The 24,844-nt window shown below is 30.7% G+C and overlaps 5 protein-coding genes across 9 annotated transcripts; 4 read left to right on the forward strand and 1 right to left on the reverse strand.

The window, feature by feature from the left end:
* Positions 1-1,601: 1,601 nt before the first annotated feature.
* LOC107996395 (pancreas transcription factor 1 subunit alpha) lies at positions 1,602-3,735 on the forward strand. 2 transcript variants are annotated; one of them, XM_017054419.3, is made up of 3 exons: positions 1,602-1,873; positions 2,402-2,721; positions 2,937-3,735. In XM_017054419.3, the coding sequence occupies exons 1-3, from the start codon at positions 1,602-1,604 to the stop codon at positions 3,074-3,076; spliced, it is 732 nt and encodes a 243-aa protein (XP_016909908.1). In that variant the 3' UTR covers positions 3,077-3,735. The 2 variants fall into 2 exon arrangements, with proteins under 2 accessions (XP_016909908.1, XP_016909909.1); XM_017054420.3 differs by having other exon boundaries at positions 2,402-2,718.
* Positions 3,736-7,917: 4,182 nt separating this feature from the next.
* On the reverse strand, positions 7,918-17,750 carry LOC107996492 (protein AF-10). Of its 4 annotated transcripts, none has more exons than XM_062078682.1 (13): positions 17,614-17,750; positions 17,434-17,513; positions 17,206-17,370; positions 16,935-17,132; positions 16,189-16,851; positions 15,777-16,108; positions 14,493-14,969; positions 14,229-14,412; positions 13,906-14,125; positions 13,512-13,664; positions 13,165-13,408; positions 12,963-13,091; positions 7,918-12,759 (listed from the first exon to the last, which is right to left on the reverse strand). In XM_062078682.1, exons 1-13 carry the CDS (start codon positions 17,720-17,722, stop codon positions 12,609-12,611), a joined length of 3,105 nt encoding a protein of 1,034 aa, XP_061934666.1. In that variant the 5' UTR covers positions 17,723-17,750; the 3' UTR covers positions 7,918-12,608. The 4 variants fall into 4 exon arrangements, with proteins under 4 accessions (XP_061934666.1, XP_016910048.1, XP_016910049.1 ...); XM_017054559.3 differs by having other exon boundaries at positions 13,165-13,429; XM_017054560.3 differs by having other exon boundaries at positions 13,900-14,125.
* Positions 17,751-18,899: 1,149 nt separating this feature from the next.
* On the forward strand, positions 18,900-19,688 carry LOC107996389 (uncharacterized). The gene has a single exon (XM_017054410.3). It carries the CDS (start codon positions 18,900-18,902, stop codon positions 19,605-19,607), a length of 708 nt encoding a protein of 235 aa, XP_016909899.2. The 3' UTR covers positions 19,608-19,688.
* Positions 19,689-21,268: 1,580 nt separating this feature from the next.
* On the forward strand, positions 21,269-22,939 carry LOC107996495 (uncharacterized). Its single transcript, XM_017054562.3, has 3 exons — positions 21,269-21,559; positions 21,840-22,104; positions 22,178-22,939. Exons 1-3 carry the CDS (start codon positions 21,555-21,557, stop codon positions 22,667-22,669), a joined length of 762 nt encoding a protein of 253 aa, XP_016910051.2. The 5' UTR covers positions 21,269-21,554; the 3' UTR covers positions 22,670-22,939.
* Positions 22,940-22,960: 21 nt separating this feature from the next.
* LOC107996494 (uncharacterized) lies at positions 22,961-24,843 on the forward strand. Its single transcript, XM_017054561.3, has 4 exons — positions 22,961-23,347; positions 23,452-23,714; positions 23,797-23,895; positions 24,101-24,843. The coding sequence occupies exons 1-4, from the start codon at positions 23,158-23,160 to the stop codon at positions 24,476-24,478; spliced, it is 930 nt and encodes a 309-aa protein (XP_016910050.1). The 5' UTR covers positions 22,961-23,157; the 3' UTR covers positions 24,479-24,843.
* The last annotated feature ends 1 nt before the right edge of the window (position 24,844 follows it).

Raw genomic sequence — 24,844 nt, forward strand, 5'->3', positions numbered from 1 at the left:
TCATTTTTTTACTGCTTTGTAGATAGCGTCTTTTGAGTTTTAGTTTTTCAAATTTAATTAAATATCTCTAATAATAATAAAAAATGTAATTAATTTCTTCACTTGTCTCATCTCTTGTTGAATATATTTTGATTATAAGTTTTCTATAGACTTATTTTTTTCTCTTAATTTCTTTCATAATCTCTTTCAAATATCTTCAAACATTCCTTTCTTTTTTTTTTTTTTTCTCTCTTATTTAAAGAATTTTTCTTGCCAATATTCATATAAGTTTCAATTCTCACCAAACTTGAAATATTGCTGCCATGGCATTTTTATTTAGTAATAAGTATCTAAGATATCAACATCAAAGTGCAAATTCGATTCGCAAATCTATCCAATTCGCCCAACGACTTTTCCATCAAGTTATCCCCAACCAAGAACCTCCCTGTTCCTTATCAGATCGATGAAGAGGCGGAACCAGCAGCCAGGCAACCGAAGGTAGGCTGGCTCCACCACCAATTGCCTCGACGAATAGGGATGCGATTGGACATTCAACCCCCTGGCTTCCGCCTTCCTCCCGCTTTTCCCTTTCAGTTTCGTCAAACCACCTGAACCAATGTTCATCAGTGATCCACAGTTCTATTTCACCTTTCTTCACAGTCCAACATTTTCCCAATATTTTTCTTTTTCACCTAAAATTAACACCAATATATAATATAACATCAATATCAGTGATTACTTTTTTTTTTTCATACAAAAATCATTTGTAATGTAAATTAAATAAAATAATTATTGTAAATTTAATTCAACGTGAATGACGAGTGTTGAATGTCAAAATGGAAAAATGTTAATGACAACTTGAGGCGAGGAGAATGTTCATTCAGGAAGAAAATCAAGGATGAAGAAGACAATTGACAATTTTTATGGATCCAAGATGATTCGTCATATGTTCAATGAAGGAATCCCAGTTTCTATGATTAACAAGAAAGGATCGAGTACATTTTGATAAGTGTTTGGACAAATTTGGGCACGTGTCCTGACCTCCTAGTGGCACGTGTCGCTATTTAGAAGTATTTCCTAACACGCGCCGAGGTCACGTGTCGTACGTACTGATGATATCAGTGAATCCTCAGAACGTGATCGAGGATACTTGTGTAAGAATTTCTAGGAAATTCCAACGAAAATCTGTTTAATCCCAATATAATTCAATGGATATATAAGTATCTTTTGCATTGAATTAAATAAAAATTTATTTCTCAGTGTATAGAGAGGGATATACAGTGTTGTAAAAAATTTAATATTTCCAGTGATCTCAAGAAGGAAAGTGTTACATTAATGATACCAGGAGAGGTATTTTTTTGAAAGATTCTTATGTAAAAATTATCAAATCTTCTAAGCTATTTTTCTTGGAAGTCGACATCTTTTAATGTGTTCATCTATTACATCTGAAAAATAAATTTAATCAATTAACAATCTTTTAAAGATGATGATGTGAGAGTGTTTTCAATCCACACATACTATTGATCAACAGTTCTAGTCATTATTACCAAAGAATTTTATAATAAATATTAAAGATACGTGTGATCAGAGAATTTTATGATATAAAAAGAAGCTTCTTCAAGATGTATTCCATGGACAATCTCGAACTGGATATGATGAATCGACAGTACATGTACGAGGCTCATGGGTTTCTTGGGAATCCAGCGATTCCAGCTTTGCCGCCGCATTGCGGAGCACCTACCACAGCCACGTTACCTTCTATTCCCTCCCAATTAGCTGCACATCCTGCTGGAAGTACTGGAAGTACCAGCGGTAGTGAAATTTATTTGTATGACGAAAATAGCAGCGATAATGAAAGTGCTTACAGTAGTGATCAGGAGAATCACACCAGAGAGTGAGTATCTTTTATTTTTTTAACTGGACCATCACCAGCGATCAGAAACCTAAAAACGTAGAAATTATATATTTTATTAGGAACTAAAATATATATTGAAAGATGATAGAATTAATTTGATTTTATATATATATTAAATCAACAGATAGAATAAAAATCTCATTTAAAAAATTAGATTAAACAAATATTCTAAAATACTTTAAAAAGAAATATTTTTTTCATCCGATGAATATATCTATAAGTTCATTTTATCTCTCAATGATGAAGCTTCAAAGATGTAAGAACGAGCGATATCATTGCGCCTGTCAATAGGCAATCCGCCGAGTATTGGTATACGGGTTGCTCGTAGACAGGTGCATCGAAAACATTATTATTTAAGAAATGATACAAGAAATAATTCTTTTTTCTTTGTTTTCTGTCATATCATCTTTTATACGTAATTTCTAAGAATCTATCTTGAAAACACTCGAATAATAAAAGTCTAGAGATCGTTATTCTATTGAAAAACAGAACGATAATAATTTCTAGACGAAGTCAAAACAATAGAAGAAATGGGGCGTCGGGAAAAAGTCCGAGGCAAGCAGTGCAACAAAGACAGGCCGCCAATATGAGAGAGAGGAGACGTATGCAGAATATAAATGACGCCTTCGAGGGTCTTAGGGCCCACATACCTACTCTTCCTTATGAAAAGAGGCTCTCTAAAGTAGATACGTTAAAATTAGCAATTGGTTACATTAAGTTTCTTAACGAATTGGTCAGAGCTGATAAGGGTAACGATCCTCTGACGGGAAATAGTGGTCTCTCAAGATGTTCTGGACGAGATGATTCGAAGAAGGTCATAGTTCGTGGTGAGGCCAATACTAATCGTACTCACATATCCTTTCTTCCTCCATATTATTCCTTTCCTAAAAATTAATAATGAATTAAATTAACTTGTCTCGTGATTTGTTTCAAGTGAATTCTATCAATTAATTAATTAATAATCTTGGAAACAAGAAATAATAATTTAAATAGAAAATCGAGTTGGATAATATACTAATTAAGATAAATGATAAAATTTCAGGCAGTGAAGGAAATCCTTTCATTTTTCATTCCTTATCATGGTCCAGGAAATCGGATATCTCTCAGAATGGGACGATGTATGCAAAAGTATGGACCCCGGAGGATCCAAGAACATCAAAAAATGGCTCGACATTCGAATAAAATTTTCATCTCTTAATTAAGTCACGTCGAGCCTTGTGTTATTTAGTATTTAAGGACAAACATTCCTAGTCGTTATTTTACTTTTTTTTTGATGCTGAATCATTATTAACAATCAAACAAAAGAATAAAAAATTTGTTAATATATAAGAAGATTACATCAATTAATTTTTTTGTGTCTCTAGTCGATTTTAATGTGATGGACAATATCAATTAAATTATTATTGTTAATATTTAATAACCTTATGAACAAATAGTTTAATTTTTTAAATTAATATCTAAGAAGTCAAATTTAAATAAGAAAAATTCTTGTAAAATATGAAATTGTAATATAAATGATATATGTATCTTCTGTTAAGTTCCTCTTTAAAAATGCTCAAAATCCAATGAATTAACATTACATAACATATGAAGAAAGAAAAACAAAATACGAAGATTCTGTCGGATATTTTTCTTCTTTTCCTTTTAAATTGTAAGTGATCAATTTGACTTTTAATTTTTCTGGCAGAATTCATGTTATAATAAATGTATATATAAAGTGCGTAAAAAAATCTAAACAGATATCGTTTGTACGTGACACGTGAACATGAAACAGATTGTTTGCTATTAAAACAACGTGGTTGTCATTGAAGCCAAATAAAGTAGATTCTTGAAGTTTCAAATCGTTTCTTCTTATTATCTTTCAATCTTCAATCTTTATCATAATTCCCACATTCATCCGTTCCATTTTTTAATTATATAACATTATCAAAGCATTTTTAATTTATCATAGATACATTTCTTCCAAAATAATGTTTTATCAATCTAGCTCATTAAAAGTTAATCAAAAAACTTTTTTTTTTATGACAAATTAAACTTTTTGAAACAATTTTTTAGATATTCAGATTTATTTAATATATCCAATTTTTTTTACTTTTCTTCTCCGTTTTGTTCTGGATTCATCTTACAAAAAATTTTCTTCAAAATATAATAACAGAACGAATATTTTCCAACTTTCTAAGAATCCAAAGAAAGTTCTAAAACCAGAGTTCCTCGTAATGGCGGAGGATTTGGTAAAAAAGCAGAGGGTAGAAACTGCGCCAAATTCTGTGGTGTACAGTTCACCAGAAAGAGGAGCAGATTCGACGTGGATGAGACAGAGAAGGAGAATCGTGGGCGGTACGTCGATATTGCGGTGTCGCGACGTCCTGCAACTCGGGAATAATGGCGCCGACGGCTGCGGATCTTCCCACGTTGTGATCCTCCTTTCCCTCTTCGTTATTCTGCAGTCTGAACCATTTTCTACTTTCTAACTGAGGTTCACCGAGTTAATGTTACGTTAATCAGCAAATATCTCGTTCGATACTTGAAAATTACAATATGACTGTCAGATAATAATCGAGTATAGTTGTCCTTAAAAGCTTCTCATTGCCTTCAACTTCGATTTTCTAGTTTAAAAAGTCTATTTAAGTATCTTGTGTATTTAATAATATTTCAATGATACTTGATACTTTATCTCAAGGATAATTATGAAATAGTAAGAATGAAAAGATAGAAATTCTTTATGGTTTATTATAGATCTTTCTTTCTTTTTTTCTTTTTTATCCTTTTTTCTTGTTCTTTATTAATGCAAAATCCATATTCTTCTACTTTTCCTCTCGTTGCATTCAGTTTGAATTATTCCTTCAGACAATTGAAATTTTCATTTTTTACTTCAATCAAATTGTCCAATTCTAAATAATAAAAACATTATTAATTATAATTATTTTATAATCAACAGATCAACAATTTTTATAAATATATATATACATAAAATAAATAAATTTAAATCCATAAATAAAATCATATACTGTTTACTGTCAAAAAGAGGATCAGACTGTTTCACTTGAAATTAGATTCGGTGAACTTCTAACTTCATGGAGCCGCAGAAGAACGTGGGCCGCTATCAGCTGTGAAAACAGCATTGTTTATAGACACCGTAGCACAATGAGGTGTAATTGAATCCATATTCTACCCCGTTGTATCAGGCGCCCCTCAAGAGAAAGCTAGCGGAACGCCCCTGGTGCCCCGAGAGGTGGTTGTACTTAACGGTTCGGAAATCGAGGGTGGTCGTCGATTTGTGGACAATTAGGGACGATATACATGTCCCCTGGGACATATCGAAGCGGTTTCGACCTTTACTGAAAGTGTTTCTTCTTCTCTCCTTTATTCTTGATCGTTTAAACTATTTTATTTTATAATAAAATATTCATATTTGTTTACAATTGGCTACGTGTATATATACATATATCAATCCGGAATAACGATAACACAACTGTAAAAGAAATATTTTTCTCTTAAAAAAAACCAATAATATTCAATCAAATATAATTAAATAAATGTAATTAAGCATAATAGGTAAAATAATTTATTTACCAATATCATGTTAACTAACTACTTCAAGGAACTTTAAAATATGATAAAAAAAAGTCAAAGTTAAATAAGATTGGATGATAATAAAAGATTGGTCATCAGATAATCGAAACTGTGACCTATCGACGGTTGATCCAGCTGTGTCCACACCTGTCCTTATCACTTACCTCTTTATAGTGTATCAATTTTTTAACACTTGTACTTTTAAATATTGAGTATCATGTGATACGATTAGAAAAAGATATTAAATATTGATAATATCTATCTCGATAATATTCCTTTTTGGTTCTTTTTTCCACTAATAATAATACATTAAATTAATCTTAATTATAAAAATAGTGAACAACTATGTAATTTGATCAAACATTTATATTATTCATAAACGTTGTATGAGGCTTAAATTACTTTTTCAATGCTTTTTCATAGATAAATCCAGCGGTTAAGGGAAGGCGTGAAAGTTCAATAACCCAGGTTGAACCTAATCGGCTTGAACGTCACGGTACCGTGATCCCGTGAAAATTAGCAAACCATAGAATCGCGGCTGCACTCCCTTTCGCGTATCAGACGCGCATTAAGAGCACCCGCTTGTCACGAGGGTCGCACTTGTGTTGATCCTCGCAGCTGGAGTGACACACAAATAAAGTATTAATTCACGATTCATGTAGTAATACCGTAGCATCGAGTCCATATTAATCTATTATGTAACATCTTACCTCGGACAGATATGTAAAAAATTATAATTTTTCTACTTTCAATTTTAAATAATAATATCTAACTTTTTACTTTGTTATAAATATCCAATTCTTTATTGTCGCTAGAAGTCCACCTTTCTCAGATTCATCCATCCCTCTTTTCCATCTAACTTCTAAGTTTCAACTAAAAAAAAAAAAAAAACCCAACCCAAACAAATTAGTAAAGAACAAAGGGAAAGCAAATAAAAAAAAGAAATATATCAAATTCACAGATAGTGGTTTGAATGTAGAAACCTGAGAATAGAATTAACAATGTTACGTCCACAGACAGAAGCTGAGGGTTCCATTACAGTTACTGAGAAAGAGGAGAGGAAAGGGGGGTGTCTGAGCAAAAGAGAGCATCCATCCACTCTTCAACTCCCCTACAGGGTCCAGCCCCACAGGGTGAAAATTGGGGCACGCAAAAACCTGGGCAGCTGCGTGTTTTCTGAAGTTCCAGCGAAATCATCCCCCCAGAACACTCCGTTGAAATACTTTTATACTTGTAGCTCCCCCAAATATGCTTCACACGATTATCGGTGTAGACAATATAACACTTGATACGATTGTCATTAGCGGACGATTAGAGACAAATTCCAAGAATATCTTGAACTTTATATGGCTTTTAATCTTCGTTACATAATTTGCCTAATATTATAACAATTACAAATAAATATAAATAAAATATATACAATGAGACAGATTTTATGGAATATAAAATTAGAGATTAATTTAAAGTGAAGAGATTAAATTCAGAAATGAAATGAATGAGTTTGTTAATCGTGAATCAATAAATAAATGACAGGATTTAATAAAAGTATTTTTAGGAATGGGATACGTAGAAAGATAAAAATCTAAAATCCTTGATGAAATCCAGCGTGAAAACTCGAGCTCGATGAAATCCTATTACTTTACATTGGACATTGTTCAGCTGTAATGCGAGATTGAAGTTTCCTCTCCCCAGAAGATGATGTAAAAATAGTAAGAGAAGACACGTGTGTCGCTTTCAACTCATCCCTAAAATTAATTTCTTTTTTATTTTGTGTGTATATAATACTAATATAATACTAATTTTTTTTTATGAAAATTTAAATATTAAATTAAAAAAGATTTCTTAAATTAAAAAAGAGAAATGCATATATCAATATAAACGTGTAATTTGTGTTAAATATATAAATATTAAATTATATATTGATTCACATTACATTAGGAGGACCAATTGGATGTTTCTGATAAGAATGTCTTTCACTTGTATCCATGAAACAGTAGTATATTCGTACACTCTCGTGTAATATTGATTCGTCGGAGACGAGGTCGCAGGTGAGACTTCCCACGATCGTTGGCCGGCACTCAGGCAAACGTCAGGGATTTGTCTGGAGATAGTCATGCTTCCATAGACGAGTAACTATATTTTTCTTCTTCGTTTCGTCGAAAAAACAAGACAACAAACTCTTCGATATCTCGCATTTAAATTTTCTTCAACGATAAAGTAACTGCAAAGTAATAAAATTAATTATTTCAAATCAATTAAAAAAAAAATTAATTTTATTTTAAAATTCATAAAACTCAAAAAATATATAAATTATAACTTTCTTCGTTGATTGAGATACCTTTTACGAGCAAAAAATAAATGAAAGAAAATCGAATTTAAATGTGAAAAATAATTTAAATGTAAAAGGATCCAAAAGCAGGGAACTGGTCGAGAGGAACGATATACTGTCATCGTTTACTCATTTTTTATTACATGCTTCCGTATGCACAATTACATTACAAAATCGTATCGCACAGATTTACATCCCTGGATTTGGAACCGATCCACGCGACTCCGAGACGACAATTTTGAGGACATCGTGCATCAACAATGAACATATTTCACGGAACTTTCGTCTGCATTTTCTTTAAACAATGAGAATGAAAAGCAGAGGAAAAGTTCAAGAAGTCACGACTACATAGCATCAATGTCGTCAGGATAAACTTTTTTTTTTTTTTGTGAGCTTTCGTCCATCCCTTCATGCCTTTTGTTTCAATTCGACGGTGTAAATCTTAATAGATATATAAATATAAAAGTGAAAGTTTCTATATATCCAATTGGAGACAAAGATCTTAACCTAGTGGTGTTGGTTCCTGAATTTAAATCAGTGGTTTCCCTTATTTCTTAATTTTGTGTAATACATCCTTTATAGAAATTAACATATTTCCTATATCCATACTCTATAAATTTATAGAGATTTAAAGAAGTGAATCTTATACTTTTCTTAATTGTATATTAAAAATTTATTAAATAAAGTTGTAAAATATCTACATTTCAAGACAATTTTGAGCACCCGTGATTATTTATAATCTTGAGCAGATTTCATAACAATATGAAAGCATGATTAAAAGATCGAAGTCTTAAATTTAAAATTTTATATAACTTAATAATACAAAAATTAAAATAACAATTCTATACTACTAATTCGATTAAATTCAGGGTACCTATTAGGGGTGGACGACGTCACCAGAAAATTATTACATTAAACACATTAAAAAAAAAAAAAAAAAAAAAAAGAAAAAAAAAACAATCAGCCTTTTCTCCCATAAGAAAACTTTTTTCCATCTATATGGAAACATATATGGCATTTCGCTCGACATATTCCATTCCCTTATTTCCTTAGATGTATGGTATAAACGTACGCAACACGAGGACAATTTAAAGGTAAATTAGCCACGGAGCAGCCCCGGATTTTTAGCTGCTCATTTCTCACTTGAAAATATACAAAAGATTACCGGAGGACGCGGCAACCTTCAAAGTGTTCTCTCGATATACTCTTTCATCTTTTTACACAAGTAGCTAACGCTTTCTATAACTTGTAGGCTGTCCCAAAAAAAGAAAAAAAAAAAATATTTCGCTTTCAATCTTTTTACAAATACCTAATACAATAAGTATCACGTTAAATCGGCATGCTTCTTGGGAAAACCGACAAGTGCATCGAGACGAAGTAAATTCATCTCCTTCTCATTCTCTAGCTATTGTTTCTTCTTTGTATGTATTACAATTATTTTACAGTGAATTACTTATGCCTGTTCGTTCGTCCAGAGACGCGGGAGGGATATTAGCTAACTTTCGTAGAAAAATGAAAACACGCTTCACAAACGGCGACAAGTTTGGTTCACTTGCACACATATTTTTTTTTTTTCATTTCTCTTTTTTTTTCTTTTTATACATTCATTTGTCCAACAATGATTCTTAGCGAAGAGATCTCGAGTATCAAAATGCTACAATACGATCTGTGCCAATATTTCGGCCAATCAAAGCATTGCTGCCGCTTGGACATTGTGATTTCATGATTTACAATTATCTGAATGTCTTTTCATGTCTGCACGGCTGGGAAATAAATTGATTTTGATCTCATCAATGGGACTACGTGGTCTCTTTCCAGTGCACTCGAGCAGTCTGCAATTAATTTATCCAATAAATAGTTTTTGCTCATTGTTTCGCTGATTTTTGAATAATTATTTTGTTATTATTATGAGCATACAAAGTCCTTAATACGAACAAATCTAATGATACACCGTATCTATCCTAAACGCATGATTCTTGTGTACATAAGTTATATAGGTACCAAATATTTAAGTTACAATTAAACTACAAGCGAATAGAAAAGTCTAATGAACAGACTCACATTGAATTTATACAAAATTTAACAAAAAAAAAAAAAAAAAAAAAAATATTTATTTAAAATTCTTGGTACAATTTTTCAATCCGAAAAAAGAATTTTGTAATTTTAAGCATAAAAACATTTCCGTTTTTATTTTTTGTCCATTCTATATAAATCCAATGCAGCCTAGAATTAGAAAAGACTTTGGTCAAATTAAAGTTAAATTTTCAAGCGAAAAAAATCTCTGACAGTCGATCCACTGCGGATTAGGAACACAATAATTTATTTGTACACGAAGAATTTTAAAAATGAACACAAAATAAATGAGAGCATAAAAAAAAAAAGGAGCAATGTTTAAATTTCATTCTTTTTTTTCATTTTCCATCACATAAAGCAATTCCAGTCCCAAGATTTTAAACAACAGTTACTTAGGCACGTGTTGCTCAAGAGTTTCAAGGGAGTTCAATGATTCGATTGCAAAAATTTGGCACGGTCTGCTGTGTAAAAATATCATTATCATTAACTGCTCTCTGTTTTTAACACTTCACCTATACACGCTTTGTTCTCGCCTTTTTTGCTCTTTTTTCTCTCTCATTCTTTCTTGCCCTTCTATCATAATGTATATTATCTTAAAAAAGTACAGCAACGTTACATTGAGATAATAAACGCATAAAATATTCTTCGTTGATAAAAACGCACTGTTGTCTTCAATAATCACTTGATTTTTTGGAAACCATTTTATACTTTCGATTATAAATCATCAATTATGAATATTATTTTCTTCAAATTGTAGCATTGAACACTATATGCTACCGTACACCTTAAAAATAATATATAATTTTCATAAATAAAAAAAAAATTTTTAAAAAACTTTAATATTTTTTTTGTTTGATGAAATTACTCGAATAATTTATTATTTGACACTTAAGTACTACAAATATAATGAAATAAAAAGAAAGTAAAATAATTTCTTTGGATTCAAAAATGTATGATATGAAATAGTGTTCTTCGTGCTCGCTACAATTGATGTACATGAAGAAAATTCGATAGAATTTTAATAAATCGATTTTCCCTGAGTGGTGACGTGAACGCTTGATGCCGCATTTATCATACTAAGTAAGCCTAGTGGTTTTTCTGGATTCCTTATGAACATTCGTTATTTTTCATTATCGAAAATTGTCCGTCCATAAAAATAATACTTTCCAATTGAGAACACAACATGGTAACATTGACTTTTTCGTTTTAAAATTTTATTTCCTACAACAGAATAAAAAAGATTAGTGTAAAAATTCTTACTAGCTAAATATTAATTAAAAAACAAAACTAAATTCATATTTTAACGTTAAAATATAGATAATTCTTAAATGAAATTTTTTTTATTTTGACGAATTGAGAGACAAAAGATTGTTCTCCTTATTGTATATAATTCTTAATTTTTAACGAATAGAATTTCATTAATACAAATAGCTCTAATTTCGAGCTAAAATTATCATTTTTTTTTCTTTTTTTTTTTTTTTTTTTTTTTTTTTTTTTTTGATTACGTCTCTCATATCGACAAAAGTCGAAATTCTATATTATTGATAGAATAAGAATCCAAATAAAATGTGCTGCCATTAAAAAAGGCAAGATATAACCAAGGACAATCGCAAATGGATTTTTTATGCGAAAACGAAGCGCGTAATAATATTCCATTTAGATATAACTTCAATTGTTTTCTTAATTCCCATCTAATGATCGTAGTTCGATTAACCTCTCTGAAGAAATCATAAGAACCATTATTTTATGAATAAAAATAACTTCTTCGACCCATTTCACGGCCATTTCATTGATGGAAGGCAGTGCTCAAATTATATGCTAAGTTATATTGTACGTTATATATATACGTATATATATATATATACATATAAGATTAAAATATACATCGGTTAAGTCGTGAAATGGGCCAATTACAAAATATTTACAATTTATCATTTGCGAGCTTACTAAAAGAAATCCGCAAAATAAATTTCTATTAAAATAATAGTGAAACATTTAGAAAAAGATGTCTTTATAGGAAAAATGAGTGACCTTGTCGTACCACCAGACTCACACATGATTTCTTTTTTTTTTTTTTGTAAAATGTACATCTACTTCATAATCATTATTGCTATTAATCGCGATTAACTTACAATCTACAATTTGTACATCTGCGGATTTACTGTTTCATCATACAATATCGATGACAATGATGGATAATGATGATGTTAAGATTGTCTCAGACGTGCTCGATGACGTGCAACCAAAGGAAAGAGAAAGAGAAAGAGAAAGAGAAAGAGAAAGAGAGAGAGAGAGAGAGAGAGAGAGAGAGAGAGACAGAGAGAGAGAAAGAGAGAGAAAAGTCTATTTTTAAATTGCTTCTTCGTTCGAATTTGCAAGGCCTCTATTATCCTATTTATTACAGAATTAATTTACAGAATTTTAAGTAGATAAGTAATTGCTCTCGAAATTCATTAAAAAACAACAAAAATGTGAATTACAATTATTGATAAATGCAAACGTTTTTGGTTAATATTTTATATTATTTTACCAGTCAATAAATATTAAATTATCGAACTGATCAACACTTATTGATCAGAGACCAATCAAAGATCGAACCAATTAGCAAAGAAGCACGAAGGATAAACGACTTCCCTCTGTTCATTTTTAAAGATGGTAGCACGCCTCGGACGGCGATGACACCTCACCGCGTCTACTGTCATCGGACGCAGTATACTTTTCCTTGCTTTCCACCTATCTTCAGCTGGGTTTTCCTGGTGGTCCATGACTGGGTGGAGAAGGTCCATGCGAATGAAGATTATGAACATTACCTACTTGATTACTTGTCAGACTGGACATTGTAGGTTGATACATTGAAGGCATATAATTGCTCGACGATTGTGGCACTGATCTAAAATATGAAATTGTATTTTTTTTATGTGCAGAAATATATCATACGGATATCTATTTTGAAAATCCATTTCGTTTTATTATTTTTTACAATATTATTCTTTTAATTTAAATTCATACTTCATTTTTTAAAATTACTTTAAAATTATTAAAATAAATAAGTAAAAGATAACTTTGTTTTATTGTAGCAATAAATCCTTTTACCTTGGTACTCCACGTAGAGGATCTGGTGTAACAGATGAATTTCTCACTACACTAGAATTACTAGCCGGTGCCGGAGATACTATATTACTAGGTTGTCCTTGATGATATGCATTTCCAGCTGGGCTGTGTCTGTATATAATAATTGCAAAAAATTAATTTTGGAGTATCAATATTCATAATTAATAAAGCATAATTACGTTACCTGATTGTTGGACTTGGCTGAGGTGCAATTAACGATGTTCGGTGCTGATATTGTGACAATGAAGCTGCAGCTGGAGGAGATGGATCTGGAGGTAAACCATTTTCTAACGTCGTAGAATGATTACTGGAACTCGAATGAGGCATATATGTGTTGTTTACTCGTGGTTCCCTAGTAACTCTTGGAACAGGGGCCGCGGCTCCTGGTGGAACATCGGGATGTGGAACATTGGGGTGCGATGGGTTGACTGTTGGATGTATATTGTTCACTATAATTTACGAATAATATAGAATTTTCTGTTAAATATTTAAAATGTTTAAATATACAATAAAACAAACCAAGTAAATTACCTGGGTGTGCACTAGGTTGAGTTGTCAAAGGAATTGCAAGTCTAGCATTCACAGCCAATAGGTGATCTCTTCTTTGCAGAAGACTATTTACATGTTCCTCTAACCTAAGATTTTCCGCTCTCAATTGATGAAGACAAGAAAGTAGAGAAGCGACTATAAAAGAAAATTTTATGATTCGTAAAACTTTTCTTTAATCCATATAATGATTAATGAATTAAACAAGCCAGAAAGCAGTATAATTTTGATTACGTATCTTTGATGTACAAGTCTATTATTCAATGAAGATACAATAAATAAAATAATCCATGCATTCATTTTTCGATCGAATGAAGAAATCCCCAATTTTACCAAACCCATGCAACTGAAAGCATGTTTTTCCTTGCCGTACACTCACTGTCAAAGTGCTGGGCTTGCTCCATCAGGAATTGACTTCCTTGCTCCCATTGTCTTTCTAAAAGTTGGTCAAGTGTTTGGGGTATTGCTCCACCGCCTAAAGAACCGGTATTGGTTGTACTAGCATTAGTGGTAGTGCTTGTATTAGTGTTTGTATTGTTAGAAGAATTAAAAACTGAAGAAAATGATGTGGGCGGTGCACCTGTTTGATTGGACCGTATCTGTTTGTAAAACAACATTATGATTAGAATAATAATGGAAACACTTTCTTATTTTTTTTTTTTAAAAATAAAGTCATATTAAATTGATTTCAAAGATACTTACAGATGCAATTACTCGACTATGTAATTGTGGACCAACTAAATTTGTTGTAGAATTACTAGCTTCTGTAAAAATAGAATGAGCTTCTAATTCTTGGGAAAGAGTATCAGACATTTTTTGTGCCATTGTAGAGGTTGGATTTAACTGATTTCCTAACATATGTGGTGCACTAACTCCATTCTGAAATCTAATGCATATTCAAATTAGATTTATTTATATAATAAATGATTTTATATCATTATTATATCAATCATCTCTATTTCTTACAATTTTACATCTTTTTCTTCTTTCGGATTCGTAAGTGTTGGAGTACTAGATGCAGAAGGTGTTGGTGTTGTAGAAGCCGCACTCGCGCTTTTCCTTTTTCTCCTTCCTGGTCCATTACTACTCATACTTTCAGAACCTGGACTACTTGGAGGAGATTCTTTGACTGTAGGACCCATGGTGTTCGTAGAACTAGAGCCAATACTACTAAAATGCCCACTGCTCAGTGTTGGTCCTTGAATAATAGATGGTACAGGTGCGACAGTTACAGCAGGTGGAGGAGTTTGATGATTACTTCTTGCTCCTCTTTTGGATGTTGTTACTACTGCACTGCTAGATACTGATGTTACTACAGATGAAGCGGTTGATTGAGATTGTTGTTGTTGTGTTTGTGGTTGTACTTGTGGCAATGCTGGTTGACTATTTGATGATCCACGTTTTGGTTTACGAGGTTTTTCTTGCTTATCTGATGATTGAGAACTAAGAAAGTAACAAAATGCATAATTATATATCCAGTTACACTCTATTTTTCATTAACATTTTTCATGTAATTTTAAAAATAAAAATATTCAAAAAATTCTGCAGAAATGAATATTATATAAAATGTAACATAAACAGACCGTTGTGCACTACCGTTAACATCACGTTATTCCTTTCCTTCGTTCGTTGCCCTTGAGGCCCCTTGTGGTAGAAAAAACAAACATAACCTCAACGTATTCTTAAAGCTACAGACAAACTAAAAAACGTTAAAAAAATCACAGTTGTTTACAATAATTTCTTTCTGTCAGAATTTTTTTGCAATATATATCATATAAAAATGAAATAAAAAGTAATCCTGAATTCGTTCTTCCATTTGTATAATTTGCAATAGTGTCACGAACATCTTTTAATAAACACAATATTTTTCGAAGATTTTAAGCAATGTAATAGTATATTAACGAAATGATATTTTGAATAAAATCCATATTAAATAAGATTTTTATATCTGAATAATTTTTACGAAACATAAAAGGTTAAAAACAAAAAGACTTGTTTATCCAATTAGTCAACCATTTTGATGCGTTCAATTTTGGCGCGCATTTTAAATTGTTAAAATTTTCATGAAATTTCGTTACTTCTTTTCATATTATATATTTATTTTATAAATTATTGTGATATTGTCTAATATTTATATAAGTTAAAAACTTTAAAAAAAATAATATTTATAACAATAATATTATTATTCTTATTAGTAAATAAGAATTTCAAATAGAAAAAATTAGTATTAAAATTTTAATTCGAACTTACCGAGATCTTTTAGCTGGAGTTTCTTCTGTGATAAATCTTTCTGAATTCGACATAGCATTCGTTCTGGCTTCTGTAGCGGCTGCGGTAGTTATGATACTTTGTTGCAACTGCTGATATAGAGTTGGAGCACTTGTTACCACACTCTGCACTGTACTAGATAACGAAGTTGCAGTCAATGGAACTGATACTACTATACTATTTGAAGTAGTTGTTGGTGACTGAGTAACAATTGATGATTGAGATTGTGTTACTGCCATTATCACAGGTGTAGTAGTCACTTCAGTAGTGACTGGAGTGTTTGATGATGATTGAATGGGACTTTCCACCTTTAACTTAATAAGAATATTTGAGAATATATATTTGAAAATATTCCAAAATAAAAACAAATATTTTTTTATAAATTTTTATTTACCTTTTTTGATTTTTCTGGTTCAGTGGTCGTACTTAAACTTGTAGCTTCTGTTATAGTTGTTTGTACATTATTACTTGATACAGCTTGCTGCATAACAGAACTGACAGCAACCACAACTGAACCACTGGCTTCAGAGCTGACTGATTGATTTGAATTTTCGTTTCCTATTACAGTCGGTGTTCGTGCTCCTGTTTTTCTCTTTTTACTGTGACTCGAAGTTTTGTTCGACGATGAAGAATTTGATTTCGTTTGTCCACTATTTTTGTGACCAGAACTTGAATTTGATCCAGATTTAATTGTTGCTGCCATAGTGGCAGTGGTAGACGTTGTTCCGTCATGTCCAAATACACTCTCTGATTGGGTGACAATCGTTTCTACGAAGTTGGAAGTGGTGAATTTACTGGAATTTGTGGTGTTGTCTTTGGGTGTATTACGGCCGCTACTGCTTTTATCATCAGCAACGCCATTTATTTCTAGACTTGGACTAGTATTTGATTTGTTTTTAGAATTTGTAGCAGATTTAGAGCTGGAACTCTTTCGTTTACCACTTGATGAAGATTTTATTGGAGTCTCTGCTTCCTTTTCAGGAGATGAATCTGATGAACCATTATCAGCAGGTATTGGTTTATAAGGTGGTATTGTTTTTACATTACCACCTTTTTTCTATAAATGAAATAAAATTGATAATCAAGACTGAAATCAATTCAAATTATAGAGAGATATTTTTTAAATAATGTGACACAAACCAATTTTGAATAATGATGTTGACAATATCCACAATATTTCACATTATCTAAATAATTTCCAGCTTCTTCACAGAGCAAACCAAGAGCCTGAGCACAAGTAACATGAAATTGCTGCCTGCAGCCAGTCTTGTTGCACTGCATACAGGCTCCTACATTTGCTCTGCTACCTCTTCCTTGTTCTTCACAAATGTAACATGACTACAATGACCATATCATATGATTTATCTTAAATAATTATTAAGAAAATTACTCTAGTTTAGAAAATCTTTACCTTACTGAATCTTTCAGATGGTATCAATTGTAAAATAATTGGTTCCATTGTTGTTACGTTACCAAATCTAACTTCTGGAATATAAAGAGCACAGACCACATGTGCCCATCCGGCTTGATCTGTTCTTTTAAGAGCTCCATCTCGACTTGGACATAATTCGCAACGCTATAAAATAATTAAAAAATGAAATGGAATATAAAAATTTTCAAAAAAATTTATAGAACTTACCACACGAGCACTACGTTCCTGTGACTCACATTTCCTGCAATACCATGGTCCTGTGGGTACCGTAACGATACCATAGCAAGCTGAAAAATTATCATAACATAACATTGCAATTGAACATTCCTATTTAAACTATACAAAATATATCTTATATAAAATATAGTAATAATCTATGTAACAAACCTTGGTGTACAGCAACGGTACAACCTTGGCCATCACAATACACTAATGGATTTTCAGTCCAACCCCTCTCATCAGAACACACGCAGCACCCTCCAAGCATCTCCTTCATGCTGTGTTTCAAGCAATTCGGAAGACGAGACTAGCATGAGGAGCTAGGCGAGCCGTAAGCGGAGATGTAACGCGAGGTAATCTTGCTTTCGCAATTGCATCCTGGCGATGTATAATTCTCAGCTCGCTCCTTCCTTAATTACTCTTCTCAATGATCATGCACACGCGTGACGCATTCAACGATGAATCGTGGCTTGGAATGCACCACTGCACGTTGCCCGTCACTACAATGATTCCACACTGTGGAAACACTAAACACCAATACCGAGGCGATTCCAGAATTCCGTGTAGTGGCTGCTTTTTAAAGAAATTCCGTTTTAAAACGTGTTTGAACCATTTGTTATTTACAACGGCGCTCTATTTGTTTCGTTGGTCAGCCATCTTATTTTGTTATCATGTTTAGTGTACGCATGCGCAACTGCGCACTCTGCCGCGAAAATGGAAGAGCGCGTTCGAAAATGAGGCGATAATTTTAATATTCCTTAAAAAAGTTTTTTCAATAATAATTATCTCCAATTATTATACAATATCAATATTATTAATTCTAAGTTTTTTTTATTATTAATCAATTATGAATTTTAAATTTTTTTTAAATTCATAATTGTCAAAATATTAAATATCAAAGTATCAAACTTCTCAATATATTTATACATTATTCTTTTTATGCTTATTTTTAGATTCTTATTTTTTAAAAAATTAATATTATTAATTTTTTATTCAAAAAAGTAGAAAAAACTTTTAATTTTAATATAACTATTTAAATATTAAAACAAATCACATTTTCAATCAATGAATTACAATCTAACTGAGATATTGACCAATCAGGTAAGACTTTACTATGTATAGTATTTCCAAGAATTTACATTCGAGTAACGAGTGATTCATTGAACGATTCATTGTAATAACAAAAAATATTAAGTTATATAATGCATTCTTTTTACTTACATAAATAAAAAATTATATATTATAAAATAATTATTCACAAAATATAAAAATAAAAGACACAAACAAAAAATGTAAATTTGTTTCAAGTGAAAATAATTTAATTTAATGGAATAAAATATAAACTGATAATGTAGCCTTCTCTTTTGCCATTACTTTTTGTTGTAAAAAATACATATAAATATATAGATATATGGAATCAAATAATATGAAATAATTTTTATTCAATTGATATAATGGAGTCAAATAATCTATGTATTTTTAAATGGGCGAATGACAGTCATTTACCAGAAATTTTATCTTTCTTACATGAAAATTTTGATAAGGAAGAGATTATGTTGAAAAGTCTGAAAGATAATAATTCTATAACAATTGAAGAGGAAGAATCAATGAAAATCGATCATGAACGATTAATACGTGCGATTTTCAATTTTTCACCATGTATTATAGCAATCGAAAAATCGTTAAAAAAGATCATTGGTGTAAACCTCATGATAGTTAGTAAAAATTCAAAATTTCATGATGGCATTGATGGAGTTTCTGCAGCATTTACCAATAATCCTCCTGCAAATAGATTAATGAAACAATATTTCAATTATTTATCCGAAATCAGTGAAAAGGCTAATTTATATGGAAAATTTCCAGATTCTAAAGTAGCCGTGGAATTTTATGCAATTGCCGTGGATAAGAATTATCGTAGGAAAGGACTTTCAAAATCCCTAATGGCTGCAGGAATTTTTTTCGCAAAAAATAGCATCCCAAATGTAGGATTTATATTTGGAGTATATACATCTTTGTATTCAAAAAAAGCGGCCGAAAAATTAGGTTTGAAAAGTGTAATGGATGTGGATCTTTTGAATTACAGAGATGACAACGGACAACCTATATTTCAAGATACTCCTCCCCATAATATTGTTTCCGTTATGGTTTTACAAGTTACATAAAATTTTTCTAAAACCATAATGATTTATATGATTTCTTTATAAATATATACATATGATATTAAATATATATTAAAATAGAAATTCTTTGTTTCTTATATTTGCCCCATTTATCATATTAAAAAATCAACTCTATGTTACTTATTTTCTTTATTATTATTTTTAACATAATTTTAATAATTGATAAAATGCACAAAAAACATTTCTGATTTTGTAATTTAAAATACATATCTCTTTCTATTTATTTTATATTTATTATAATATGTCAAGTATTGTTAATTATTTAGCAACTTCTCATTATAATTTTCATTTAACAATATGTTTGTTGCAATCCAATCAATCAATAATTTTTTTCTCTTAGAAACATTCATCATATGATATTACTATAGAATGCGATTATATTAGCTGTATTTCTATATTTAAACTTAAAAAATAATCTAGAACTCTATATTCAAACTTTTCCGAAAAATGTCAAGAAATTATAGCCACATTTTCCATATTATTTCATTCATGTAATCTACTGTAGATATAATAAAGAATTTTCAAAATATTTAACATTACAGAATAAAAAAATTATCGTAAGTAATTTTTACAATTAAAAAATATTTTTGATTATAAATACCATTAATAAAATATATTACATGATATAATATATGATCATGTATATCATATATTGAATCATATTTAATCATTTTAATTATTGATATAATTTCCAATTATTAATTTAAACTTCGCTTTTGATATATGACAGAATATTTTCTATGAAATATATATTCTTAATAATGAAATATCAATGTATCTTCTGACATGTTTTGAATTCTGGTATAATGTAATACTTTAATCGATATTTGAAAATTTTTTATTTAAATATTAAAAATACGAAATAAATAAAAAAATTGTATTTCTTTATTTAAACAAATATTTTTTAGAATTTCTTCATTTTTTTTAAATATTTAAAATATTATATATTCATTATATTTATATGCTATTTATATCCATGTTTATTCAAATTTGAATCTTTTCCCATTAAAATAAAATATTGAATAAATTTTATATATCTAATAACTTGAAATAATCATAATAACTTTAAACTAATTAAAATTACCCACCATTTATTTCTATCACACCTACTAACTACTATTTATAATTTTGAAATCATGTTTCTATTCTTGTACTATTATATTTTCCAGTGTATCAGCTATCTATTAATACCTAGGTTAATCCTGTAAATCTTTTAAAAGCTAAATAAATATTTATATGTAATTAAAAAAATAAATATATATTTAAACTAATTTACACAAGTATCTAATATTAACAGGTTTTCTGTCGCAAAACAACTTCGAGAAAAAATCTTAAGTTCATTAACATTAACAGATAAGATGTTTCATTAACTAATTAAATTAACTGGCTAACGGTCCTATGAACGATCTGTGGGGCAACTAAATTTATCTTTGATGTATATTTTCATGTTCTCTCTAGTTGGCACACACTAGTCACATAGTTCACTGACTCGCATATATCATGTTTCTCAATCATTACTTCGTATTGTTGAGTACAATGATTCATTTGACTCCAAAAAATTTTTTGTCTTATGAACTACTTTTATTCTCAATAGCTCGGTTGATAGAATTGTGTAAATATTCTTTTTTTTTTTTATCTTTGTTTTCTTGTTTTCAACCGGTTTTTTAATGATAATTCAAAGATATGCCGATAAAATGAGAAATGGAAAAATTGGACAAATTAATATATGTAAAAGATATTATTGATGTATAATTTAATTATACATTATACATTAGTTTATATATATAAGCTGTATACCGTTATATACGTCGCTGATTGGTCGCGATAATCAGCTATACTAGCTATATAAGTTGTATTATTTTTCATCAAGAAATCAAAAAGTGAAGTCAGTTTAGTGTGATCCACCGTAGTTTGCAGATTTTTTCCAATATGAGGTGAAAAAAAGTAGAGAAGGATTAAATTCTCTTTTCTCCAATCATTATTATTTATACTTTAATTGAAAACTTTATAATATATTTTAAAATATGTTTACTTATTTAAAATATTCTCAATCGTTTAATTCCACTTAGAATGTTTCTTTTGATGAAATTTTCATTTTAACAAGAATAACCATATTAATATAATTATCATTAATCATTAATTTTTATAGTTATTCTTAAAAAAATTTGATTTTGTTGAATGTGAATTTGTTTGTTGATTGAAAATGTGAAATAGAACATCACCATGGGACTCTCTAAACAATGGGGCTATCGTCTTCGAGTCTCTGACGGATGATACCTTCGAAGGTGCTCTTAATGTCATAAGAAAAAGTTTTTTTATCTACGAGAATGTATGCAAAGCTGTAGACTTACTCTCAGAACCCAGTGCGAGCAAAGAACTTGAGGAACTCTGTCTGGATGCAGCCAAGGATGGGGTTAGTGTTGTTGCTGTTGATACAAATAGTAGGAAAGTTGTTGGAGTGGCTTTCAACAAAATACAGGTGAAGGAAAAACATTCGGTATACGCATTTCATTGTTTAAAATAATAAAAAAAGACCTACTTTCGTTTTCCAGCTTCTCAAAAATTCATCAGAGAAAAGTAGCTTTGAAATATTGAGGGATAATTGCAAGTGCAAATCCTCGAAAGCCTTGATAGATTTCATGATAAATATAGACGCCAGGATAGATTTGTTCAAGCGCTACAACACCGATTGTATCTTTGAAATCATGTTTTTGGCCACTTTGCCTTCTTATCAAAAGTGTAGAATAGGAGAGCTGCTGGTAACTTCATCTATAAAGATAGCAGATGAGTTAAAAAAGGGAAATCCTGTGAAAACACCAATCACGATAAATGATGTTAATATTATAGAAAACCAAAAAAAAATACCCAACGTGATATCAGCAATCATGACGTCCAATTATTCGCAGAAGATAGCGACGAAGTGTGGATTCGAAAATTTATTTTCACTCAGCTATGACGAATTCCATTTCAATAACAAAGTTTTTAGCGAAAAAATAGGAGATGAACATCGAAACTGCATCTTGGTTGCTAAAAAATTGTCTTAGATAAAACCTAATTGTTAAGGTTGAGATTTAATATCGTAAAAAAAATATATATTTTTTTATATTAAATTATATAATGAAGCGAATAAAAAGAAAATCATTCCGCATTTTTCTAACCGTATTTATAAAATGTAATCTTGTGTTATCAAGTTATATTGAATGAACTAATATGTAAACGCACGATAAGAAATAAGGCTGTCTATTGATAATTATAGTCAGAGAAAAACCAGCAAATATATACAATATTGTTGACAAATAAAAACAATAGCATTATTGAAGTGTTATTATTCGAGAAAATTCTGTATAAAGTTAATGAATCTTTTTTTTCTTTGTCAAATATATTCAAATATTCAATGCAATTATTAATATTTTCTTGACAATATTCAAGGAAATTTAAAGTGACAGATAACTGCGTTTTATTCATAACTTAACAACGTGCAGAGATAACAGAAACATTTTCTCAATATGCATGAATTATTGGATGTTGAAAAATGAAGGCTGCTTATCAAGACAGTAGAGCTGTACCAACAAAAGCTTTAATAGAGCGTAGGTCGCTCGAAACTAGCTTCACTCCGCCGCAATATCCGCAGACGGGAAGATCGTTTTTTCTCTCTCTTAAATATTGTTGTATCTTTGTGCAAACAAGTTGCTCCTTATTTCGTCAATCTGTTAAAATAAAAGGTAACATTTTCGTTTCTTAGAATGGAATAAAATAACAATGGAAAAGCTGAAACAACAATAGTTTATTATGTGAGTGATCTTCAAATATTTCAATAATTTTCCAGTTATTTTCACCATGTCTCTCGACTGTGACGATGAACTGGAATACAAATTACTCACCAGAGATAAGGTAGAGGATGCTTTGGCTATACAGGCGGAGACTATGAAACAGGAAAACCTGGCTATAGGTTTGGGAATGTTCGAAGAGGATGGAGCTCCAGAAGAAATGAATTTGCTGTTCAGGGAAGTTATCAAAGATGGCATGACGTTGATTGCTGTTGACAAGAGGACAGATGAAGTGGCAGCAGTGGCGTTCAACAAGCTTCACGTAAGCTTTCATTCCATTCCATTTTCATCTAATTAACTTTCCCTGAAAGTTTCCTTCTCACGAAACTCTTGTATCTTTAAAGGTAAAACCGAGGAAGGGTGAGAAGGACGAGCTGGATATATTCATAGAGGAGAATCTGAAGCATCAGACGTGTAGAAAATTGATCAAGTTTCTCGATGACGTGAGTATTCGTTATTGGCTAAATTGCTTCGTTTAGATCAAGTGTCACCTCCAATTTATTCAGTAATTGTTATTCAGCGTTGCCTGTATCACAGACTTTAATTAGAGACTCGAAGAGACCTCTGTGCGATTCTAAACTCGATTAAAAACTGTATTACACGAATTTTCAAAGAAACCAGTGATCGAGATTGCTCTCGTTTGGCCAGATTGACAATGTGGATATTTTTGAGAGGTACAATACGAACGGAGCGATGGAGGTGTTCTATCTTGGCACCAGTCCAAAGTATCAAGGTCGTGGGATCGGCCGTCAAATGATGCAGAAGTGTATCGAGTTCGGTCGAGGGCTACTCAATGGTACAAGGAGAAGAACTTCGATCGACGGGATTATTCTGGAGCAGAGCGTTATTCCAAAGATAATTTTCGGTGTGTTCGCCTCGAATTACAGCCAACGAATCGCAGATAAATTGGGATTCGACGTTTTGCACGAAGTCCGTTACGACGACTATGTGTCCAATGGTAGAAAAATGTCCGAGAGGATAGGAAGTGTTCATAAAACGGCCAGATTACAGATTCTAAAACTGTAAAGAGATATTAAAATGAGTGGATAAATTGCAGTAGTGCATTTTTATGTTTTATAAAAGTCGTACGAGAATATTGTAATATTGAATGAAAACGAGGAATAAATAATAATATTTATTTCTGAAACGTGTCTTATGAAAATAAAAAAAGAAATTTTTTTTCGATATCAAAAAATATCACCATTGTATATCATTCTTTAAGAATGGACAAAAATAGAAAGAAGGGATCCAATTATTTATTTTGTACCATCGTGCCAAGAATTTCGTCACCACCTAAAAATTTAAGATCTTTTGATAAAATTATTATATAAAATGATGTTAATAAAAATAATGTATATATTTATAAATATATTAAATATATTTTGATGAAAT

Source organism: Apis cerana, linkage group LG8 (assembly GCF_029169275.1).
Source record: "Apis cerana isolate GH-2021 linkage group LG8, AcerK_1.0, whole genome shotgun sequence".
Lineage (NCBI taxonomy): Eukaryota > Metazoa > Arthropoda > Insecta > Hymenoptera > Apidae > Apis > Apis cerana.

Coding starts and splice junctions, on each gene's coding strand:
- LOC107996395 (XM_017054419.3), top strand. CDS start 1,602: ATGTATTCCATGGACAATCTCGAACTGGATATGATGAATCGACAGTAC. Junction 1,874..2,401: donor CAGGAGAATCACACCAGAGA/GTGAGTATCTTT, acceptor AATAATTTCTAG/ACGAAGTCAAAACAATAGAA. Junction 2,722..2,936: donor GAAGAAGGTCATAGTTCGTG/GTGAGGCCAATA, acceptor ATAAAATTTCAG/GCAGTGAAGGAAATCCTTTC.
- LOC107996492 (XM_017054558.3), bottom strand. CDS start 17,722: ATGAAGGAGATGCTTGGAGGGTGCTGCGTGTGTTCTGATGAGAGGGGT. Junction 16,852..16,934: donor AACATCATTATTCAAAATTG/GTTTGTGTCACA, acceptor TTTCATTTATAG/AAAAAAGGTGGTAATGTAAA. Junction 14,126..14,228: donor ATAGTCGAGTAATTGCATCT/GTAAGTATCTTT, acceptor TTTTACAAACAG/ATACGGTCCAATCAAACAGG.
- LOC107996389 (XM_017054410.3), top strand. CDS start 18,900: ATGGAGTCAAATAATCTATGTATTTTTAAATGGGCGAATGACAGTCAT.
- LOC107996495 (XM_017054562.3), top strand. Junction 22,105..22,177: donor TGGCTTTCAACAAAATACAG/GTGAAGGAAAAA, acceptor TTCGTTTTCCAG/CTTCTCAAAAATTCATCAGA.
- LOC107996494 (XM_017054561.3), top strand. CDS start 23,158: ATGAAGGCTGCTTATCAAGACAGTAGAGCTGTACCAACAAAAGCTTTA. Junction 23,348..23,451: donor TCAATCTGTTAAAATAAAAG/GTAACATTTTCG, acceptor ATAATTTTCCAG/TTATTTTCACCATGTCTCTC. Junction 23,715..23,796: donor TGGCGTTCAACAAGCTTCAC/GTAAGCTTTCAT, acceptor GTATCTTTAAAG/GTAAAACCGAGGAAGGGTGA.